Source organism: Poecilia formosa, unplaced genomic scaffold (genome assembly GCF_000485575.1).
Source record: "Poecilia formosa unplaced genomic scaffold, Poecilia_formosa-5.1.2 Scaffold487, whole genome shotgun sequence".
Classification (NCBI taxonomy): Eukaryota; Metazoa; Chordata; class Actinopteri; order Cyprinodontiformes; family Poeciliidae; genus Poecilia; species Poecilia formosa.
The window spans coordinates 253,200-274,380 of NW_006800426.1; the positions used below are offsets into that span (position 1 = coordinate 253,200).

General features: G+C 39.3%; 1 protein-coding gene across 14 annotated transcripts in view; it reads left to right on the plus strand.

Moving 5' to 3' along the window:
• LOC103156572 (pleckstrin homology domain-containing family A member 7-like) overlaps window positions 1-21,181 on the plus strand; it is a 152,466-nt gene that overhangs the window by 48,334 nt on the left and 82,951 nt on the right. Inside the window, exon 1 of one of the 14 annotated variants that reach the window (XM_016664452.1) lies at window positions 2,262-3,064. The exons of 11 other annotated variants lie outside the window; for them this stretch is intronic. In XM_016664452.1, coding sequence (XP_016519938.1) covers window positions 2,994-3,064 — 71 coding nt within the window. In that variant the 5' untranslated portion in view covers window positions 2,262-2,993. Of the gene's footprint in view, window positions 1-2,261; window positions 3,065-7,508; window positions 7,702-7,809; window positions 7,908-21,181 lie in introns of those variants that run through there. 2 more of the 14 variants (XM_016664456.1, XM_016664457.1) reach the window with 2 other exon arrangements.

The window sequence follows — 21,181 nt, forward strand, 5'->3', positions numbered from 1 at the left end:
TATATATATATTTTTTTTTATTAGAGTTTAATTTTATTTTGTTGGGCCTTTTTGTTTGTCTAATTCAGTCGCTCCAGCATTTAGTTCGCCCCAGCTGTTCTATCCAGCAGAGCTTGTGTTCTACATGCAGACACCATTGGTTAATAATCAGTGGCTTAGTTGTTCTCATACCCTGTAATTCTCTGTAATTATCACTTGATCAAGCCTTTTATAACATTGTACATTAAAATAAGTAACTAAAGTATGTATGATTCATGCTGATATCATATCAGGTAAATATCGGTATTGGCAAACACTGAAAGATATTGGTATCGTCTTGGAAGCAAAATAATTGTTTCGGGACACTTTTGTCAAAACTAGAACCTTTTTACAGTCTTCTGAAAATAAAACTCCATCGGTCAGAATTGTCCACAAAGAGCCTGACCAGTTCATCTTTGATAGAAATGATCCAAAAACATGCTGCCACTTTAGCAAAGTGCGGCAACGAAGAGACACTTTGGGGTCGCCACGTCTCTATGACAACCATTTATGTCAAGGCTTCGGTTCACCTCTTCATCAGAGCTGCCAATAATTGTACTCACTGTCTTTGCTTTTACCTGCGATAGCTGGACTCATCTTTGCTGCTGTGTAACATGTTTTTCCTAGAGCACAGAAGAGAATTATAACTGCACTAATATGGAGGAATTTTCTTGCCATAATTCAAGAGCACTCATTTTCAGTCTGAAAACAGGATTTCATGTCTTTTGTTCTCTAAACTTTTAGTACATACCCCTAAGCCCAAACCTGACAACTTTTGTTTAGGAAACATTTATGTTATGATTGTGAAAATTTTTTGATTTAGGATAAAAAGTATTTCACTAAGAGAGACTGAAGTTGGCCAATAGTTGTGCTCTGTCCAGAAGGTTGGTGTGACTTTTGGTGACCCGTCTTTAGAGCTGTAAGAACTTGAGAATGGGAACCAGTGCTGCTGTCAGCACATATGTGAGTTTGTCAAACTTACTTATTTAGAAATGTGGGGGAGAGGAAAGCAGTTCACTGACCTCGGTGAGAAACTCCAATGACAAGATGCTTTTAACCAGAGTCGTGTTTACCGGTATATGTTAAAAAGAACCATGATTGGACATTACTTTTAGTCATTAAATTGCACAGAAATGTAACTGTAATGTTTTTGAATACACTTGCTTCAACCAGTCACAGCAACACTTAGCCGCTAGTTGGTAAAATCAAAAAAAGTTCAAAATACATGTGATGCCTAAAGTGACACTAAAACATTCTCAGGAGCTTATTTTTAAAGCCACATTTGCCTTTTGGTCAATTTGACTTAATTAATAAATTAGTCTGAAAAAAGTTTGAGTATCCGACTGTCAAAGGAAATCTATCTTTACTAAGTCACATCAGCACTTTGCAATATTTGTGTGTCTATCATAAAATACATAATTACCTCACAGCTGAGGTATCTGAAAGACTTGCAACATTTTAAAATTACTTATGTTCCCTGATAAAAAAGTTAAGAATCTTGGTAGATTCCCTCTCCTGCTGCCATATCCTGCCTTTCTCTGCTTTGGTACTACACATGGATGTCTTGTACCAATGGCTGCTGTGATGCGTGAAGCTGTGTGTTTTCATGCAGCAAACAAGCCTTTTCGCAGCCAGTTGGAAGGAGCCACTAAATTAACCCTGAATTATTTTCTCTCTTACTAGTTAGTTAGCTTGAGGCGAGATGATTTGGTTATATTTAGACGCCAGTCCTCTTGGTTAAATTAAGAATGGATTGCGATTCGGTGTGAAAACCAAACTGTGAAACGGCTAACAAAGCATCAGCCTTGGAGAGCAACTGAGCATTATTGAAATTCTGTTTTCAAAATGCCAAATGCCAAAAGGCACACCGGCAGCAAAGCTCAATTTAGATCTCATGAATCGGACAGAACTGTTTCTTTTTAAGGGAGCATGAAGGGTACGGAAGGTATTCAGGCAAGTGTGTTCAATTAGGTCTTCAAATATTCATCATTTACATAGCATTACATTCTCACACACACATGCACACACACACACACACACACGCACACACACACTTTCTCCTCCTCCCTGCGGTGTGTATCCTGCTAGATGAGTATTTCGCGGGAATGAGAAGGCAGCTCCACTCCGGGAACCTCTTCCTCTCTCTCTTTGTCTCTCTCTCTCTCGGTAGATTCACTCTCCCGCTGTCATATCCTGCCTTTCTCTCCTGCTCTCTTCCTTTCTGTTGTGGTGCTCAGTCGATCAGTTGCGTGCGCCGCTGCCGCTTCATGAGGCTGGAGAGCCGGCGAGGATCCTGTAATTTGGAGAATAAACACTCGTGACAGCAGGCAGCTGTCTCAGAGGGAAGAGCAGAGGGACGCTGTGGCTCTGGATTTTTACCCACTCATATCTGCGAGAGACGTATGGTGACACCTGGGAAGTTTAGAGAGATAATACCTCTGGCATGAACTGCTTCTAATTGGTGTCGGAGACTATTAAGCCAACTCTGATTTGCCTTGAAGCCTGTCGGACGGAGAGCTATACCTGTGAGGCTGAAAACACCTGGTGGTTTGTTTTGAATCACTGAGACGTGTGGCGATGACACATGCCTCATCGCGTGGTCCGAGAGGCGTCCGCTATCCTGACTGCACCTGAAAGGAAGGGGAAAATAACTGGCTTGAAGCAGGACGAGGGGAGTAACCTGTGATTTCACACTCAACCTTACTCTGCTGAGCAAGACGAGCCGTTTCCAGGTGTTCAGACCTGACTCACCGTACGTCATCTCGTCCCTTGGATCACTCTCTTGTCTCATCGCGTCAGCCGTTCAAACCCTCTCACTCTCTTCCCATGGAGCCGCTCGAAACGCGCAACAAGCGGCATCAATTTACGTGCCTCCGAGCCGCCTGAGTCAGATTCCACCCGCCGGCACTAGAAACAGAGAGCGGTGAGAAACGTCCTGAGCACTTGGATACTGCGGTTGAACCAAGAGAAGCATCATGTGGAATCAGTCCAGCTACTGCAACCACATACCTCACCCTGGATACCCCTTTTACCATGCGCCATGCAGGTACAGTGTCACTACTTTCATTTAGTCTCTGCTTCATTGCTTCATTTCGCAGTTTAAGTAAGCCGTGAAGTCTTAAAGGGCCTGTTTTTGGGAAAGACTACATGTTTTGGTGTTTTTCCCAATCTGCATGGAAAGTTCTCGCTGCTGTTCAGTTTTGTGAGCTTAATGGTTCAGTGCGTTTCTTCTTTGCAAATAAAGGTGAAAAGGATTTCAGTGTTTCCCAAAGAGGTTTGCGACCAAACAGGATTTTCTAGAATTTTTTTTTTTTTTGTCTAACAAAACCAGAAAACCGGTTTGGCCTGTGCAGGATGATAGTAGTCGATGTTGTTTGTTGGGCTGTGGGAGGTGGTTTAGCTTCACGAGTATATAGGTTATTATGCCAGCCTGGATCTCTCCTAAAACAGGCACTGTTGAGCCCCTTAAAAACAGGCTATTAAATTATAACCAGTCACATCCTGCAGGAAAAAAAAAAAAAGATAAGTGATCTGTTTTACTCCCCACACACACACACACACACACCCACACACACACACACACACACACACACACCCACACACACACACACACACACCCACACACAGAGTTCCAGCTCCCAGAATAACATCAATACATTCATCACTTGGTTTCGGATGTGATCTCAAATGAACATCATCAATCCTGATTCCCCCGAGGGGGAGAGCAGACCTCCGCCCGCGCCGGTGTTTCTGTCGGACACTGTAATAGCCTCTAACCTCTGAAGGTGGCAGCGGCTCAGTCACCAGAATACTAATTCACAGTCACTAGTTGTGTCTAACGATTCATCGGTGTTGGAGCATAATGAGAACAGCTTTTTAAAAAGAAAGGAGGAAAAAAATGTAACTATTCATCACGGATTGTGATGCCAGTCTCCAGTGGTCATTGAGCAAGAGGCAGGATGCCCCCTGGACAGATTGCTAGGTCATTACAGGGCAGCACAGAGACAGACAACCATACCAAAAGCTCATTTAGAGAGACCAATTATGGTTTTAGTCTGGAAGTTGGAGTTCCTGGTGAGAAACCAGCATTCACAAGGAGAACACTCAAATCCCACACATGCTGTGACCACCTATGACCACAATTTTTCCGCAAATCAGACCAATTATCCTAACATTTTCTCACCAATCGGTGCAACTTGGCTGGATTTTGACCTTTTGCTTCCTTTTAATTTATTGAAAGCTAAGCCTGCAAGTTGAAGCATTTGTGACGCTAAGTGGTAACATTTGCCCCTTTTTTTTGCGACAGCTATTTTGATATATTCTCACAGTATAAGATTTGCTGATACTGTGTACACAGTTAATGTGGGATATTTGTGGGACATGTTCCCCACACTTCCTGTTTTTGTACCCTCTGTCCCCAGCACTGTTTTCAGCTGTGTAAGTTGAGTAAAGCTGCTGTAGATAATGTCAGCTGAATGATGACTTGTTAATCAATTTCCAGTATATTGTTTTCATTTTGTTAACAATAATACTAATATTATCTATTTTACATCTCTTCTTAGTTCATTAATGCCTGGAATAAACGCAATACTCTTTAATTTCTGGGGTCACTCACTCTGTTTCCATTATAAATGTGTACAAAACATTCTTGATATTTGGAAAATGTAAAAAAAAAAAAAAGGGAATTTTACACTTGCGGTGTTTACATTGAATAAGAAATGCGATTAAAATCACACGTGAATAAGTTTGTTCACGTGATAAGTCATTAAAAAAATAAACTGTGCTGTCATCCTCCTACCACTTCCTGTTGTCTTCTTTGTTGTTTTTGCCAGTCGTAACATCCAGTTGTTGATGACATTAACTTGTATGATGCGAAAAAAGTGTTACCTTTGCAGTTTTGTGAAATGCTCTAATTTTGATGCAGCCAAAAAACAACCTCAACCTTGGGCAAAAACTTTTTTATCAAAGAAATTTTTTGGGGTTTCCCCCCCCCAAAAAAATGTACTTGTTTCTATAAAGTAAATTTATTTTCATAATTCCTGTTACTTTTGCTTTGCACATGTTTAAAATAAATCTATATTGTCACAGTAGAAAGAGCAAAGAGTCAGGGAGAAGACGTTAGATCAAAGGACCATGATGATGTAGGGTCTTCTCAGGTAATTATAACTTCACTAGAAAAAGAGAAGGAAAAGGTGGTCTATACAGCAATTTCATTGTTTTTTTTTTTTTTTGTAAAAATAAAGTTTAAAAAAAAATCTGCAACTTTGAGAAAAAAGTTGTAATTTTAGGCTACAACAATCACATAAAAAAACCACGACAACGTCCTGGTTTGCCTGACTGTAGACATATCATCAGACGTGTCTCTTCTTGTAATTATTTGTAGATGTTCCCCATCTGCAGAAGTGTAAGGAGCGGCCTGCACCTGCAGGGCGGAGGGTTGGGGAGGGAGATGAGTGAGTCATGCTCTAGACCACTGGGCAGGTCAGCGACCCGTCAGCTCGTACACAGAGAGAAAGTAGACAGGAATCCAGGAAACAGCCCCAAGCCTCAAATCAAGCTAACCACAGCTATTCACTCCCCCTTCTCTCTCTCTCTGACTCAGACTCTGAATGCTCCACTTGTAGCCTGATCACCCTGTGAATTCAACGAAAAGTTGACATTTAGCTGCACGAAGCCTTCATACCGGCGCGCGTTAGCTACGAGGTAAACAAACCGAATACCTGTAGGGGATGAGCCACCAACCTTTGTTCTTGTCTTCTTAAGTTTGAAATCTTAGAGTTAGGATTTCTGGTACAAAGAGAATCCTGTGGAGAATCGAAAGATGATTAAATGTCTTGATGGAGCCGAATCATTTTAAAATTAGCCACCCTGAAAGGATCATTTAAAGTTTTTGAGGTGAGGTCCTGTGAAGTAATTTTACTTCTTACCTGTAATTAAATTGTAGATATTATATCCGTTCTCAGGACAGTAAAACGGCCAATCAGAGATGCCTTCTTGTATTAGCTGCTTTTTGTAAATTTAAATCCCCCTAATTGAAAATACCAACTCATATCTGTTACCTGTTGCAATGCACTAAAATAACTCTTTACATTATTAGGAAATTTGAGAAAGCATTGCAAATATTTCTAAGAAAAAGCATACCTTGAATTTCAGGTTTAATCAAAGCACATTTTATTTTGTCTTTGTAAGAACTTTAATACCCATTTATCCCTTTATTCTCTTCATTGTGAGTAGCAGGATTTTCTGTTTTTATCAAGTGTAAATCCCATCATAATGAAGGAGGTGCAGTTAGTTCAGTAAAGGAACAAGTTAGTTTCTGAGTAAACAGAACAGGAAATGTTTTTATTCTTAGAAGCCAGAAGAACCTCTGTAATGATGCTCCTAGCTTAACAGAGGAAGAAGATCTTATTTATTTGCCAAAATGTTACTGGTTGATAATCATGTGGAAGGAAAACATTTACAGCACATTGCCAGAGTTACAATCTGTACCTTGCATACTGACTGGCTTTTAAAGGAAAAGATAAAGAGTCTTAGACCACAAGTCTGAGTCAACTCTTTAGAGTGGAGTTGTCCAAACCTTTATCTACAAAATCAGAACCGGTCCAATTGAAAGCATTTGTGGGCCACAGAAATCCATTTTAAAACAAAATGAAATTTAAAAAAACTTAAATATTAATTCATTGTGCCAAAAAAGATGATTTCACATGATACTGACCCTTTAAGTCTAAGCTTTATGTCTTTGAAGCACAACTATCTGTTTTTGTGAATGATGTTTAATGTAAGTGAGAGTTTGAAACTCTTGTCACCATTTTTGGAGAACGGTGACACCTATGAGGTTTAATAAGTTGAATATTTTCCCCAGTCAAAAGGAAAGAGGCCCTCACTGATTTGCTGTTACTCTCCCACCACTCTGGGGACTTCTTCACTTTTCATTGACGCATGGTGTCTTTCTACTGCAGATCAAACACAATAACTTCATAGAGCCTCACTTCAAAACGTCAGAATTATCCCTTGAAAGTGACTCACTGGATAGTATTTTTTTCCCCTCCTTATTTTGATTTTTAATTATCTTCCAGTTCACCTGGGGATTCTCTTCACTTTCAAATGCCTTTTTACACCAGAAAACCAGCTTCGGAGTAAAGCATTAACATTCTCACCTTTCCTTCTGACAAAGAAAAGCCCATTTTAGCTTCCAGTTAATGTTTAAGGGAACATTTTATGGACTGCAAGAGAGTCCACTGGAATGAAGGGTTAGGCAGGTCTGATAAGGACTTAGTTTGCTGTCTTTTTCATTTTTCACACCGATACATTTCTTGCGCTTTCCAAGTTTCCAGACATGATCGTCACACACATCTTTGACTGATAATCCACAAACACGAGGCAGTAACATTACGAAACGAGAACAGTTACTGTTTGATGAGGTTCGTTGCCCAATCTCAGTAAAAGTTTACTGATCCCTCACTGAGTCCACTTCAGTTAATGATTGGCTCACCTGTCAACAAGCTCATCGCCAAACATCGCCAGGCTCCTCCCCCCTGCGCTGCCACCACCTAATCCAGCGTGTTTAAATTCAGATGACAAGGTGCTCATTCGCTGTTTGAGAACTCCCTCAACCAGACTTTGTTGTTTGGTCCGCTAATCCATCATAAGCCAGCAGCGTTCAGTCAACCATGGACGCTTGAGGTGAGCTCCGCGGCTTAATGAGGGCCGGAACGCGCGCATGTTCGTGTGTGTTTGCCTCGGTGTATTGATGGTGTTTGTGTGTTTTTTGCGTGTCGGCTTATGTTTCCCTCGGGTCGTCACGCCCGCCTCCTTTGACCCGCGGAGGAAAGCGGTCGATGAGCAGCAGACTTTGTTCAAGAAGTTTACAGAGAAGTGTTGCATCCGAGGTAAATAATGCAGACGATGCTGGGAGATAGTAGTAGGAAGGAAGCACTGGACAACAGCTCTGCTTCTGCAGATATAACAACATGTCTGTATATAAGAATTTTATACTGCCGTGTTTATATGTATGTGTGTGTGTGTGTGTGTGTGTGTGTTGGTGGGTTTGTGTTTAGCAGCTTCACAGAAGCTCAGAGGTGTAAATGGATTTAGGTTGGTGGCCCAGCAGGAGGTAAACGGAGCAGCTTGTTTGAACATCTTTACTTCAGCACTCAACAAGAGCACGGAAAGAAAAACATTTACGCCTTTTCACTGTTTCACATTCTGTCGTATTAAAAACCAGGGATGCACCGATCCATGTTTTTCACCTCCGATATCTGATGTTTAGTATCAGCTGATAACGATCCGATACAGAAAAACAGCTGAAACTTAAAATGTTCCTTTTATTAAAATGCATATATAAATTTACTGAATTACAAATTTATCTGATAACTCTGCACCAGGACAGCTCCCTGAAACACACCAATAGCTTCACAGGTTTAGTCAAACTTGTAAAAACAACTTTAATTTGTTCAGTCAGTGCAGATAGCAGCAGAACAGCCAGTGTAAAATAAATAATAGAGAAACTGATAATAACAATAGGTTGATTACTTTGGTCAACCATGTTAAAAATAAACTGCAGGGGTGCCGTGGTGGTGCAGGGGCAAAGCACAACCCACATACTGAGGCCTTATTCCTCATGGTGGTGGTCACAGGTTCAATTCCCACCCTCGCAACATTTCCCAGATGTCTTCCCCCTCCTTGATTATCCTGTTTCCTGTCAAACTACTTTCAAATAAAGGCCACTAGAGCCAACAGAACCTTTAAAAAATAAACTGCAGCAAAATGTCTTTCTAATGGTTCAGAAAGTGCAGTTAGGAAATTTAAATATAATGTGAAATAAATAATAAAGCCCGATGTCGCTCAGAGCACAAAGCATAGAATTAGACTGAATAGATCTGCCTTTATGGATCTGGCACATTGTCAACTATACCCAGTCTAGAATTTTTTTCGATACAGATATTGATATCAGATTGGTGCATCTGTAATTAAAACTAGATTTTATTTGGATGTTATGTATTGTACAAACACAAAGTTGGGTAAGTTGAAAGAAAGAAATGCATAGTTTTTAAATTTTTTTACATAATAAAATCTAAAATCTGACACACGTGGGTGTTGCCTTAAGTCAGGGTTGGTTCAAAATGATCATTTTGGGTCAAATCAAGATCACTAATGTTCTGTGTCAGAAAGAATTGATTATCCTAAACTAACCCATTAACAGTCTGTGAAAACATGACTCAGTAGCTATCTCTGCATTTGATGACTACTTCTTGAAATGAAATAAAGTCAGACATCTTTACACATTGATTTAATTAGGCAGTACACAGATAGAAACCGCTTTGATTTGAACAATAAAATAATATTTTAATACACAACTGTTATATTAAAAATTGTGTTTATATGTCCTGCCACAGTCCAGAGGGCCAAATTAAAACTAATGTCTTTAATAACTGATTAAAGAAGCAAAATAATCTGCTGAGCATCAGTGCGATTAAACTTGCTTAAAGGTTGACAGTGTGTGTGTTTGTTGACCGTCGTCTCCGGTGGGATCCGGCTTCGCTCTCCTCTAGAGTGTTGACATTCGGCTCCGACTGGACGTTTGCCGATACTGACACTTTGACAGAGCGAGCCCCCCCGCTCCCCCCGCTCCCTCCTCTGCCTGTGGATCTCTCGTGCCACAAAGTGTCAGGCTTTCACAGCAGCGACTACTAAAGAGCAGAGCTGCAGTTGTTTTTGAAGTTGTGGTTTTTCTCTGTGGTGGGAGTGATGTGGCAAAAGAACCGCTGATGCCAACTATATGTCACAACATGGGCAGAAAGCATATGAAAGGCAATTATGCTCTATTCTGTGAGAGGAAGAAATAAAAGTCATAGAAATAATGGAAGAAAACCAAGAGGAACTGATCAGGCTTTGTGTTTTTTTTACCCTTTAAGCTCCACTTGTCGTTTCTGAATTTTATTTCTAATGGCTATAAAACATGCCAACTTAGTGGTGTTGCTTTAATGAAACCTTGACGAAAGAAGAAACAAAAAATATCTTTTGATAGAGGGAGTAGTTTTAAATACAACAGAAATGGAAAAGATCAAAAGCTTATTCCTAATTTTTTATTCAGAATTAAGGTATTTCCTATTTCCTAATTCCTAAGATATGTACCTAAAGCTGCCACTCAGATTCTTGTCTAAGTTTCAATTTCTCTAAATAAATGTTAAGTGTCTCTGAATGTTATGACGCAGTATTATTATTATTAAAAAAATAATAATACAGGAATTAAGTGACAACAATAACAGTCGCAACAACAACAAAAAAAATAATTATGAGAATAAAGTTAAAATAATACGAGAATGAAGTCATAATATTTCAAAAATTGTCATCATATTATTGGAACAAAGTTGTAATATGGCTTTATTTTCATATTATTTTGACTGTAAACTCATACCGCTTTATTCTGGGAATATTAAAACTATCCTCATAATTGTATGATTTTATTCTTGTAATACTATTATTTATTTATTTATTTATTTATTTATTTATTTATTTTATTTTCTTAGCAAAGAAAATAAAAGAAAATAAAAGAATATTGCAAATGGACATTGCAATATTCTTGCAATGTCCAGTTACTAGTAAAAAAAATATTTTTTTTAATTTTGTTTATGTTTTTAATCATTTTTAGAAAAGATTACATTCTCAAAGCCTTCAAAAAGTTCATGTGTTGAACTCTGTCGTGATCCTGCAGATGAATGCCTCCCTTTAACTCATTCTTTTTGGGATTAAAAATAATTGAAGTTGAAAATGGATCAGAATCTAAATTTTTACATTTAGTTTATAAAAATACCCTAATCTAACACCTTAACCTCCTAACCTCAAATTTTTGATGTCGTTTTCAAAGCCATTTTGAACTCGGACTGTTGGGAAAAAGCAATGTGATACAATAAAAGATAAAAGATCATTAGTCTGATATATTTGCAGATGATAAGAGAGAAAGAAAAACAATCTGATTTTTTTTTCTCTATTCGACAGCACCTAATTTCCACCACTGACCAGTTTTAAACGGTGAATCAAAAAGTTCACAGCGGTGTTTTTATCTGCGGTGCATAGTTAAAATTCTTGGCACATAAATGATGTGCTTATCAAGCATAAAAGACAAAATTTTTCTAGAATCCTAAAAGCAAAAAAATTATAATTGAAACTGAAAGAGGATCAAAGACTTGCTGCTGTTGTTTGGAATATGCTTGTCATGAACTTCAGAGGGAGTCTGAAGATTTTCGATCATTAAAGTTTTGCCAAACTCTGGTATTTAGTAACTCTTCTTTTTTCACTCTGATTTGTTGAAGCAACTTCCAGAAATATTCCTTTCAAACTTTAATGTCAACATGGCTGAATCTTGTTTTTTTAAAGGTTTTGTTGGCTCTGGTGCCCAACAGGAAACGGGGTAATGAGAGAGCAGGAAGACATGCAGCAAATGTCGCTGGGCCAGGAATCGAACCTGTGACCACCACCACCAGGACTAAGGCTTCCATACGTGGGTCGTGCGTCACCACAGCACCACATGGCTGAAGCTTGTTCACATCTTAGCTTTAGTCTTGTTCAACTGATTGATTTATTTTTCTGGGAAAATCCAATGGAACTGATTTATCTTGAGGAATGAACTGGGTCAGTTCAGAATTGGTCATTAAATGTTAAACAAACTGTATTTAAGCTAATTAACTCAACTCTTCTTCCGTCGTCATGATGGTAAATTGGGCTGTTGTTCAACTCCATATCCTCATTTTACATTCTTGCAGTCAACCATTGTGTGTAAATGTCACCCCTTCTTATAATTCTTGTCTCGTTTCAGTCCAATGCATGGGACAACGTCAGTACATAAAAACGGCATCAACACGATTTGTTTTACGCAGCAAAGGGTTAGGGGTGAAATGTATCACAGGAAGCATCTGGAGCTTAGTCTTTTTATGTGTTTATCATAGTTGCCTGCTTTGGAAAAAGAGAAAGGATTAATGCTCTTATGTTGTTAAACAGTTTGTAGAAAGTCACCATAAATTTACATCTAAAATCTGATGGGAAATTGGCTCATTGCTCTGTGTAATGTAAAACAATGTGGTGTACAGATGGATAAACGGTAGATAAACTACAAAGACTTACACTTTGTGGCTGAGGAAACGCTGGGGGGTGACTGGGCGGGTCTTGGCTCTGAATCATACACAGAATCTCTCATTCCCGTTGAGGTGTTTTCACACCTGAGTTATTCAATCTGCTTTCCCCTTTGGTGCACGTAGAGGTGAAAACACCAAGCGCACGAGGCTGCGAAACAAACCAGCCATTTGGAGGATGCGGTCTCTGCACGGGTGGCACCGCTAACTAAGAAGTTAGCAGTGCTAACCCTAAAGCACTAATCATAAGCATTGGCTGTGCTAATGCTGAAGCATTACACCAACACAGTTGTTAGCAGAAGCTAATTCTAAAGCGCTAACTTTAATTCGATTTATATCTGACCTTGAAAGACTACAAACCGTTGAGCACCAGTTTAATTTCGATGTAATTTACATGTTCTCTACCACCCAACAAAACCATGAACAAGTTTTCTTGGGCGGGCTTTTTGAGTTATTGACAGATCTAGAAAGTGTGTATTTTACGCTAAGATAGAAGTTGTTCTTTTTTGGCAGAAACAAAACTTTTCTTTTAGCTCGAAGAAAGCCCGACATAACGACTTTATTTTCTGTGTTAAGAAGCAGTTAATCAGCGCGGGGCACAGCGCTGCTCACCGCCTCGTCACAGTCATCTCGCACTAAGCAGGGCCGAGCCCCCAGCCGGGCAGTCATAGATCTGCATACTGGTGGCATGCTATGTGTCTTCATAGTGTTTTAAAAACAGCAGTTCTGCAACTCACCCTGAGAAACTGAAAAATATTCCTGCAGACATGAATATCTCCAATCATATAAGTACTCCTTGCATTGTTTTGTTTCCGCCTATCTTTTGAGTGACCCGCTCTTCATCTGATTATCCATTATTATTTTTATACACAATCCTTTGCTAAGCTAACTGTACGCGTTGCACGTTGAGCTCACATCACGGCAAATAAACGTTACACGCTGCACCTTGCAGACCATCTGTGAGAGAGAGACTGAAATGAAGCAATGTTTTCCTTGCAGTGCCCCCATATTTACAGTCATCAGTTTGTTTGCAGCTGACGCGGATCTGGGGCGGGAAAGCCAAAACCCCATACTGCCTTTCCTTAGATAGATGTGGAGGATCTTAATACATCACCCTCTCCGTTCGCCATCTGTTAGTCACTGAGACCTATTGAGCCCGCCAGACTACCGAGTGTCACATTACGCCCCAGCTGGCCCCGGCCATGTGGGCAGCAGAGCAGTAATCCCTGCCTAATCTGAGACAGCTTTGTGTGCAATCAACGAATGCACTGTATATGCATGAGGAGGCAGAAAAAAACCCCATCAAAAAATCTACATGTTATTAGTCTAATCAAGACAAGCGAATGAGATGGAAAAATGAAAATCTTATGCATTTATGCTAGCTCGGGTTCAGGATGCGTTTGTGTGCTTCTTGATGATGCCGGCGGCTGCGTGGAAGCATACGTGTGGTGAAACGTTTACTCATGCAGGTTTTTTTGTATGTGCGACTTTGTGAAGTCCGGCGCTGGCATGTTTGACACGCCGGCAAGGCGTAAATGTGCAGCCCGTTGGGGAGGATGACAGCAGAAAGTAGGACAAACGGGGCAACCCCAACAGGTTTCCATCGCATGCATTTCACTTCCCACACTGGCAGCAGCAGACAAGAAGAGAGTCTGTCTCGCTCCAGTCTCGGTGGACCGGGCGAGGGAAGCGTGGGCTGCTGCAGAACCGGAGTGACTCTCCTTGGTGTCATTGGGTACACTAGATATGTTTCCTACTCCTCCTAACGAGAACTAAATTGGCTTATTTTGTTTAAACCAGAATTTGTGCAACAGAGGGTCCATGGTTTCTAATATTTCATATATTCAGCTTCTCCTAAAATAGATTCTGGCTTAATGTAAGGAGCAAATTAGAAAAGACAATGAGTATCCAGAGATAAGACAGAAAGATGGGGGGAGTATTTTTAGTTCCTGAATTTCCCTGCTTGGAAACTTTTTCTGTAGTTTGTGGGCACATTGGCTCCATGGGTATTAATAGAAATCAAGTGAATAGCCTAGATGTTTGGTGAAATATGCGTTTAAGCTTTATTTTGGTTTTTCTGTCTTCTCAAATGTTGTGATTGTTTTAGCTGCATGTGGCAGGTTGGAACCAACAGAGCAAGGCCAGACTTCATCAAATACACATTGTTTTATCTCATTGTGGCTCCAAAAAACAAATTTTTCCTTTCTTTTTTTTTGAAAGTAAGAAACAATAAGTCCAACTCTTTCATTGTTTTAGCTGCTGTTGTCCTCACTCTCATAACTAAACTGCATTACATGTTTCTACTGTAAATTTAATTTGAGAGTCTAAGTATGGAAACTAGTAATAGCAAATACTTGTTTTTTTAAGACTTTTTTTCTAGAATCTAAAAACAAAAAAAGCTCAGAAGTCTTAAAGGACATGCGATTATCTCCAAATAGCTCTAAATACATGTGTGAATTTATGTGTAGCATTGAAAAAAAATTACTTTAAACTGTTTTCATTTACAAAATTCAGCGAGTGTTGTGATATATAAATCAAGTATCCGGCTGATCAAGGAGTTCTTTTGGACTTTAATATAATGAATTAACAGCAGGAACTAAAAATTAATTGTGTAATCAAGGATCATTTAATTTTCAATTAATAATCTTTTCTTTCCTAATGATGTAATTACGTAAAAATGAACACAAACTAAGTACTGCACAGCAGAACAACTGAGAGTGGGAGATTCTTAAATGGGAAATTAACCTTGAAGAATATTTAAGATGCTTAAGAATCAAACTTTTGTCAAAACGTTTATCTTTAGCTGAAATATTGTAACTTCAAAAGTCTGACTTTTGAAGTTATGATTAAAAGAATATATATTTTAATTAACTGGGGGAAATTAAAGCTTATCTGTCAGAAAACCGGAAAAGAGAAAGCCTACTTTGTGGTCCGGAGTCGGTTAAGAACCTGAGCCACAAACCTCTTAAAACCCAAAATTGATGCTGATTTGGATTATTCACCCAATAGAACAAATGATAAAACAATCAAACTATTGTTTTGAACCAAGATAATATTTCTTGCTTTATTTCTTTTTTTTTCTTTATGGCAGCTTACAAGTTGGAAACCTGAATACCGCTGACATACTGTACCTGCTGCGACTTCATGGTAACGTTTTTATTTGACTGCTGAAAACAAGCCGAGGAATGTGACATAATCATAAACCGGTTAGAAAATGAAAACAGAGAGTCGGCCTAGCTTAAGATGCTGTTGCATCAAAACAATCAACACGGTCGTCTTTGAAGTAATCCGTCTCCCTTATCACGCTCTGCACATTTAACTTGTTGCTACTGAGAATAATGAGATCAGTGCTGAAGATGACCGGCCACGCAACAAACTCTGTGACAGTTCAATTCTTCACAGCGAGAGGAGAGATAATGTGTTATGTTCTAACACTAACAGGATGCCTTATGTGCCAGTTTACTCTGTGTTTAATTTGGTTTCACTTATTGATGTTTTAATCAAAGAAATGAGCATGGCTCGTTATCGAAATGAAACGAGAGAGCAAGGGGGCTTTCACTTAGTCACAGACTGAATCATAGGATCCTAGAATGAATAATCAGGGACCAGTGAGATTTTGCTGCACATCAACTACAGTCATATTCTTTTACCTGTCAAAGGAACAAAACTACACTTGTTCTCTCTGAAGTTTGTGGGTTTTTCCCCCAGTTTTTCTTATGTTTTCTAAGCCTCAACATAAGACACTCCTGGCTTTCTGTTCTCAGTTTAAGTTTTTATGTAGCAACGTTTTCTGCATAAGCGCACACTCAAAAAATTCTGACCAATCACTCAATAGTTTTGGCTGGAGAGGGGGTCAAAAAGCTCACCGGTGGGGTCGTGATAGAAGGGGGCAGACGACATCAGGCTGAGAATGCAATTTTCATCACGCAACCGCAACCATGAGAACCATTTTTGGCATTTGGGCCTGACCATGCAGAGCCCCTGCAGTTGAATTGGCTCGGCATGTTGTCAGAACGCCTGCTGGACGTTTAGCCTTTTCTGGGTTTCTGAGACGTTCCCACTGGGAGAATCCAACCCAGACCCAGCAGAAGGGATAGTCCAGGTCCTTCAGAATGAGCAGGAGGTGAAAGAAATGTCTGAGTTTCCTTTGTGGGCCTTGTGCCTCCTTGGATAGGCAGAAGATGATCAATGTTTTAAGACCGTGACACAAGAAGATCACTGAATTTTTTTCTGATTTAGTGTATCTAACCATCAGACTCTCAAACACTGACTTGTTGGCTGTTTGATTGTCTCTCCAACGCTATGCCAACTTTTGTTTCCCGCAAGTTCTAGTATTTAAAACTTGATTTATTTTGTGAACATTCCCCCACTGCATTAGCAAACTTTTTTTGGACCGCCTAGACATTTAATCACTTATTCCTCTTTTCTTTTTGTAGATTTTCCGCTAAGATTGAACCTCACACTCATGCATATTCTACACGCAATAACACAAACATACCAGAACCTTTCCTCTTTTCTAAGGCCGGCCCCGTCAGGATGCTGTGAAGTGCTCCGAATGTGAATTCAGTGCTGACTTTTTCCATCCATTAGCATGCCAGGCTGTCAGTCTCCGTGCTGACTCCGTCTTTCTGCCTGAAAACTGCTCTCCTGACATGAACATTCACTTTTCGAGGGGGCGTTTTTTTTTCCTTCTTCTTTTTTTTCCCCCCGTTTCCTATAAATGTTCTAATCTTTTTCCTGTGCAGATTGCCGCTGCTGTTTGGCAATATTTATTGCTATGGACAAAAGCACGGACTTATCTGAAGCCAAAGATGGTCTCATCTTAACATTACCATAGCAACAAAATGTCCCAAGTATTCTCTCAAGAGCTCTGGGGTGGGGAGGTAGAGGGTTTGTTTCTGCCTTGTGGCATCACCATTAGCAACAGAGGTGGACGCTGCTCTGTCTGCTGCCTCTGATTGGTTGTGATGGACGTTGCCTATTAGACCCGCGGCCATTCCTTCGCCCCTCTCCCGTAAAATTGAACCACAATCAAGACGGTACGGCTCATCAGGGATCAAGAGTCCCAATCCTGCTACTTGATGGAACTCCAATTAATTGTCAGCCTGTCCGTCTTGAGAGGCGGCGCTCACAGTGTGCCTGGCATAAGATGGGACAGCAGCAAATGACAGCAAGATCTGAAAAGGTGTGAGATGGTATGAGAAGGCGCAGTTTGTCGAGATATATTTTCATTATTTGCCTTAGACAGATTTATTAGGTCGGGAAGATTGGTAGAAAATGATTGCCATGCCTGCAGTCCAGCACTTGGACGTTCAGGGGTTGTAAAGGTTGATTATCACGAGATCAATAGAAATATGATCAGATCAAAGTGAAGGGCATAAACAATAAGGAGCAGTGACTTTAGAGAATAATTGTCTGTGTTTTGTAGAAAAACCTTTGAGTGTTTGCAAGGCACACTGTACATATTTTGTTTGTTTATATGTTTTAGTTGAAGGTTTTTACGCCCAAGTTGTGTAATGTAATTTACATTTCATTTTTTATGAAAGCTAAATAATATTTCTAGTTTTTATGTTCCAGAAAATTTCAGATTTTGAGTTTTTTTTTTATTTTTTACAAGAGCTGCAGATGAAAGCCAATTGAATATATTTTGGGACAAGATTGTTTCGGTTACAAATTCAAGAGACGGGGGGAAAAAGTGTTGAACTTTTTAAAGATAATTTCCATTAATTTTGAACCACAAGACATTAAAGCATTCTTAAAAATGTAATTTCAAAGTGCCTGGCTGAAGGAATAAGGTTCCAGGTAGTTTAATTGGTTTTCTCTAATTTTCTTTTCTGTCAAAATTGGGACTGGCTTTCAACAGACTGTATTTGTTGTAGAAGTCCGTGTGCTAATAATACAACATTTAAAGTCATTTCAACTTCCCAATGTACTCTCATCTTTTCTTAACTGTATTTTTTAAAGAATACAGTCGAAGTCTAGAGACTTTTGCAAGAAAAAAACCCCACAGAAAGATGACAACTGATTATTAAATTATTTAGATCAGATATTTTGTGTAAAAAGCTACGTTTAATCAGTATATTTTAACTTAAAACTTTAAATATATCACATAGCGCACTCAGAAATGCTGCATTTGGTCGCATTCCTCACCAACTCGAGGAGCGGTCTAAGCAATCACAACAGCGCGTGTGAACGGAGAATAGATGTAGCTCTGATCACGCTTGCATTTCCATTTATTCTGAAAATGTAAAAAACCCCCAACAATTTTGCAAGTGACGTGTTTCCATTAAATTATAAATGCAATTAAAGGTGAATAAGTTTGTTCACACGATAAGTCATTAAAAATCATGTCGTGCCGTCATCGTCCAACTACTTCCCGTCGTCTGCGCCAGTGGCAACATCTGGTTGTTGATCACGTGACTCGTGTGATGCGAAAAAAGTTTGATGAAATAAACTGATTTCAATACTGCCATAAAAGCCACCTCATCCTAGCACGAAAACTTTATCAAAAACAGAGTTATTTTTTTCTTCAAAATAAGCTAATTTGTTTTCGAAATGTCAAATTGCGCAATTATCTGGTCAGTGGAAACTCAACTCTTGACTTTTTCCCCTGGTACGTGAGCCACAGCTGAGGATCAGTTGGTGGAATAGATGACATTTGAACTTTTTATCCTCCCATTACATTATTTCATAATCTATTCTGGTTCTGCATGTCTTAATTAAGAGGACAATTGTTAGACTCAAAATAAACGTTATCATCCAATCCCATATTTTTCCAAATCCTGCCCTCTCACCCGATCCGCTTTATATTGCGCTAACAGTCTTGTTTTTGTCTGTTGGGGCACCAAGCGCAGTGAGAGGGGCCAATTTAGCCGCATTCCCCTTTTAAAAATCAGCCTAAACATTGTTCCCTCATCTAAACACTCTCCCCAATCACAGGGCTCCATTCTGCTGCCATTTCTGTTTGTGCTAATGCAGAAAATTTCCATTATTTCTGCAATAAGACATTTAATAAGCACTCAGCCGAGTGAAGAGCAGCTATAATTACAGTCAGTCAGTCAGTCAGTCAGGCGCTGAGGCAGAGGAGAGTGGTGGGGAGGGCAAAACGTCACGGCTGTTTTGAATGTGGACGAGTGTCGAACAAGGAGCGATCTGATTTGTGCAGAGCGATCTGAAAATGCTCCTGGAAAAAGTCTGGGTAATTACAAAAGGATTTACTCTCAAAGTGTCAAAGACGGACGGCTTAAGTGGGAACATTAATGCTGGAGACATTTTAAATGTCAGCTGGCATGTATTCCTCCTGCTTTCACCGTTCTGAATGTTTTGCTTTTTTTAAACTTAAATTATTATTATAATTTTTGTTTTTGAATGCTCGGCGGATTAACCGCAACGCTGTTTAGTTTCTCTTCTTAATGTTGAATGTCAAGATCCAAGGGAAATATTAGCACAAGTCCGTGATACGAAATTATTTTTTTAAAAAGAGGTGCACTGATCGGAGTTTGGTGGTTTCTGATGGTATTGATTTTAAACATGGGCTGTACGGGCAGGGCGGCATGTGAAAGGGGCAGCATACCCAAGAACTAGAGAATCAAATTTATCTTGTCTGTCCCTGAACAAATTTGCTACTACTGGTATTCATGCAACAAACAAGGGGAGTAAGTTTACATTTTTAAAATAAATTAGTTTAATGGAAACATGCCATGTTTCTCTAAATACATGACGAAAAGAGCGAATGAATGAGACAAACACAAAACTGACTAGAGTGATTTCGTGTCCTATTCCTTCTTTTACGCTTTTGTTACAGTTTTTCATCTGATCCATGAAGACCTGGAAGTTGTAAGCTCGCATTAGAGGAAATCTGGCGTCTTTCTTCTCCGTTAGCCTGGAGGAAATCTGAAATACCTGAGCTAGATGGTTTTTAGTGTTCTCCATTCCAGTTGCCGTTCAGATTTTTCCCTCCAAACTATAAATGTCAGCCATCTGCTGGGTGCTTGAAAGAAAACGCTTTCACTCAAGTCAACAGGGATTCATCCCCCGGGAGCCGTGGATGTCTGTAAATACCAGCACATGGGACAGTTTGTGGATTGTTCCGTCTGAAACAAAAGGAAATGGTCAAACGTCTGCCAGTCAGCCCACTGACTGGGGAGAATAAGTATTGAATACCACTCCATCTGTCTCAATGAGCGTATTTCTGTGCGGATGATAAAAGAGGCCACATCTGCTCAATTAAAACATTTTAAGAAAAAAGCCGATAGCTTAAAATGAGATTCTGCGGGAACAAAGCTCAGGCTTAAGAGACTGTAAATCTGACTGGGGCATAAAAGGATGTCTGGAACAGAATCCGTCTAAAGAGCTGTAATGAAGCGATAGAACGGCAAATATGTTTTAGTATGGTAAAAATGCTAACCAGGTGACGCAAATTAATTTAGCTTGTTAACATTTTTAATGTTGAAACAGGTTCTTGTTTGTTAGTTCATATGCTGCATTTTGACATGTTTTTTTATAACGCACGCTTTGGCTGAAGTGCTACTCTTGATATAATAATCAGTAAGTCGATATTTTTAATGAGTTTTTTAAATTATCAAATAGAGTTTTACTTGAATATTTCCATGTGATTCTTGTTGACATGGAGTGGCACGTTTAATTCTCCATTAAGGCAAAAACCTATGTTTTTGCCTTAATGGAGTTTTGGCAAAACTCCAAAATAATGCATTTATTGTGAATAAATGCATTATTGATTTATTGACAATAAATCAATAATGCATATTCTGATAGACACACGTGATCAATATCAATAGCCTAATAGATTATAAATAATTTCAGAACCGCACAGCATTCTGGGGGATGTAGGCAGAGGAAAGGGCTCAGCTGCTCAGTCTCTAATCTATGTTAATCTAAGCTAAGTTGTTAACGTCAACTAACTCACTCATTCTATGGTTACCTAGCAACAATCTATTGAGAAACAGGAAAGGTAATGGTTCTCCTATTGCATTCTCTGTTATCTAAAAAATAAAATAATAATAATAATAATAATA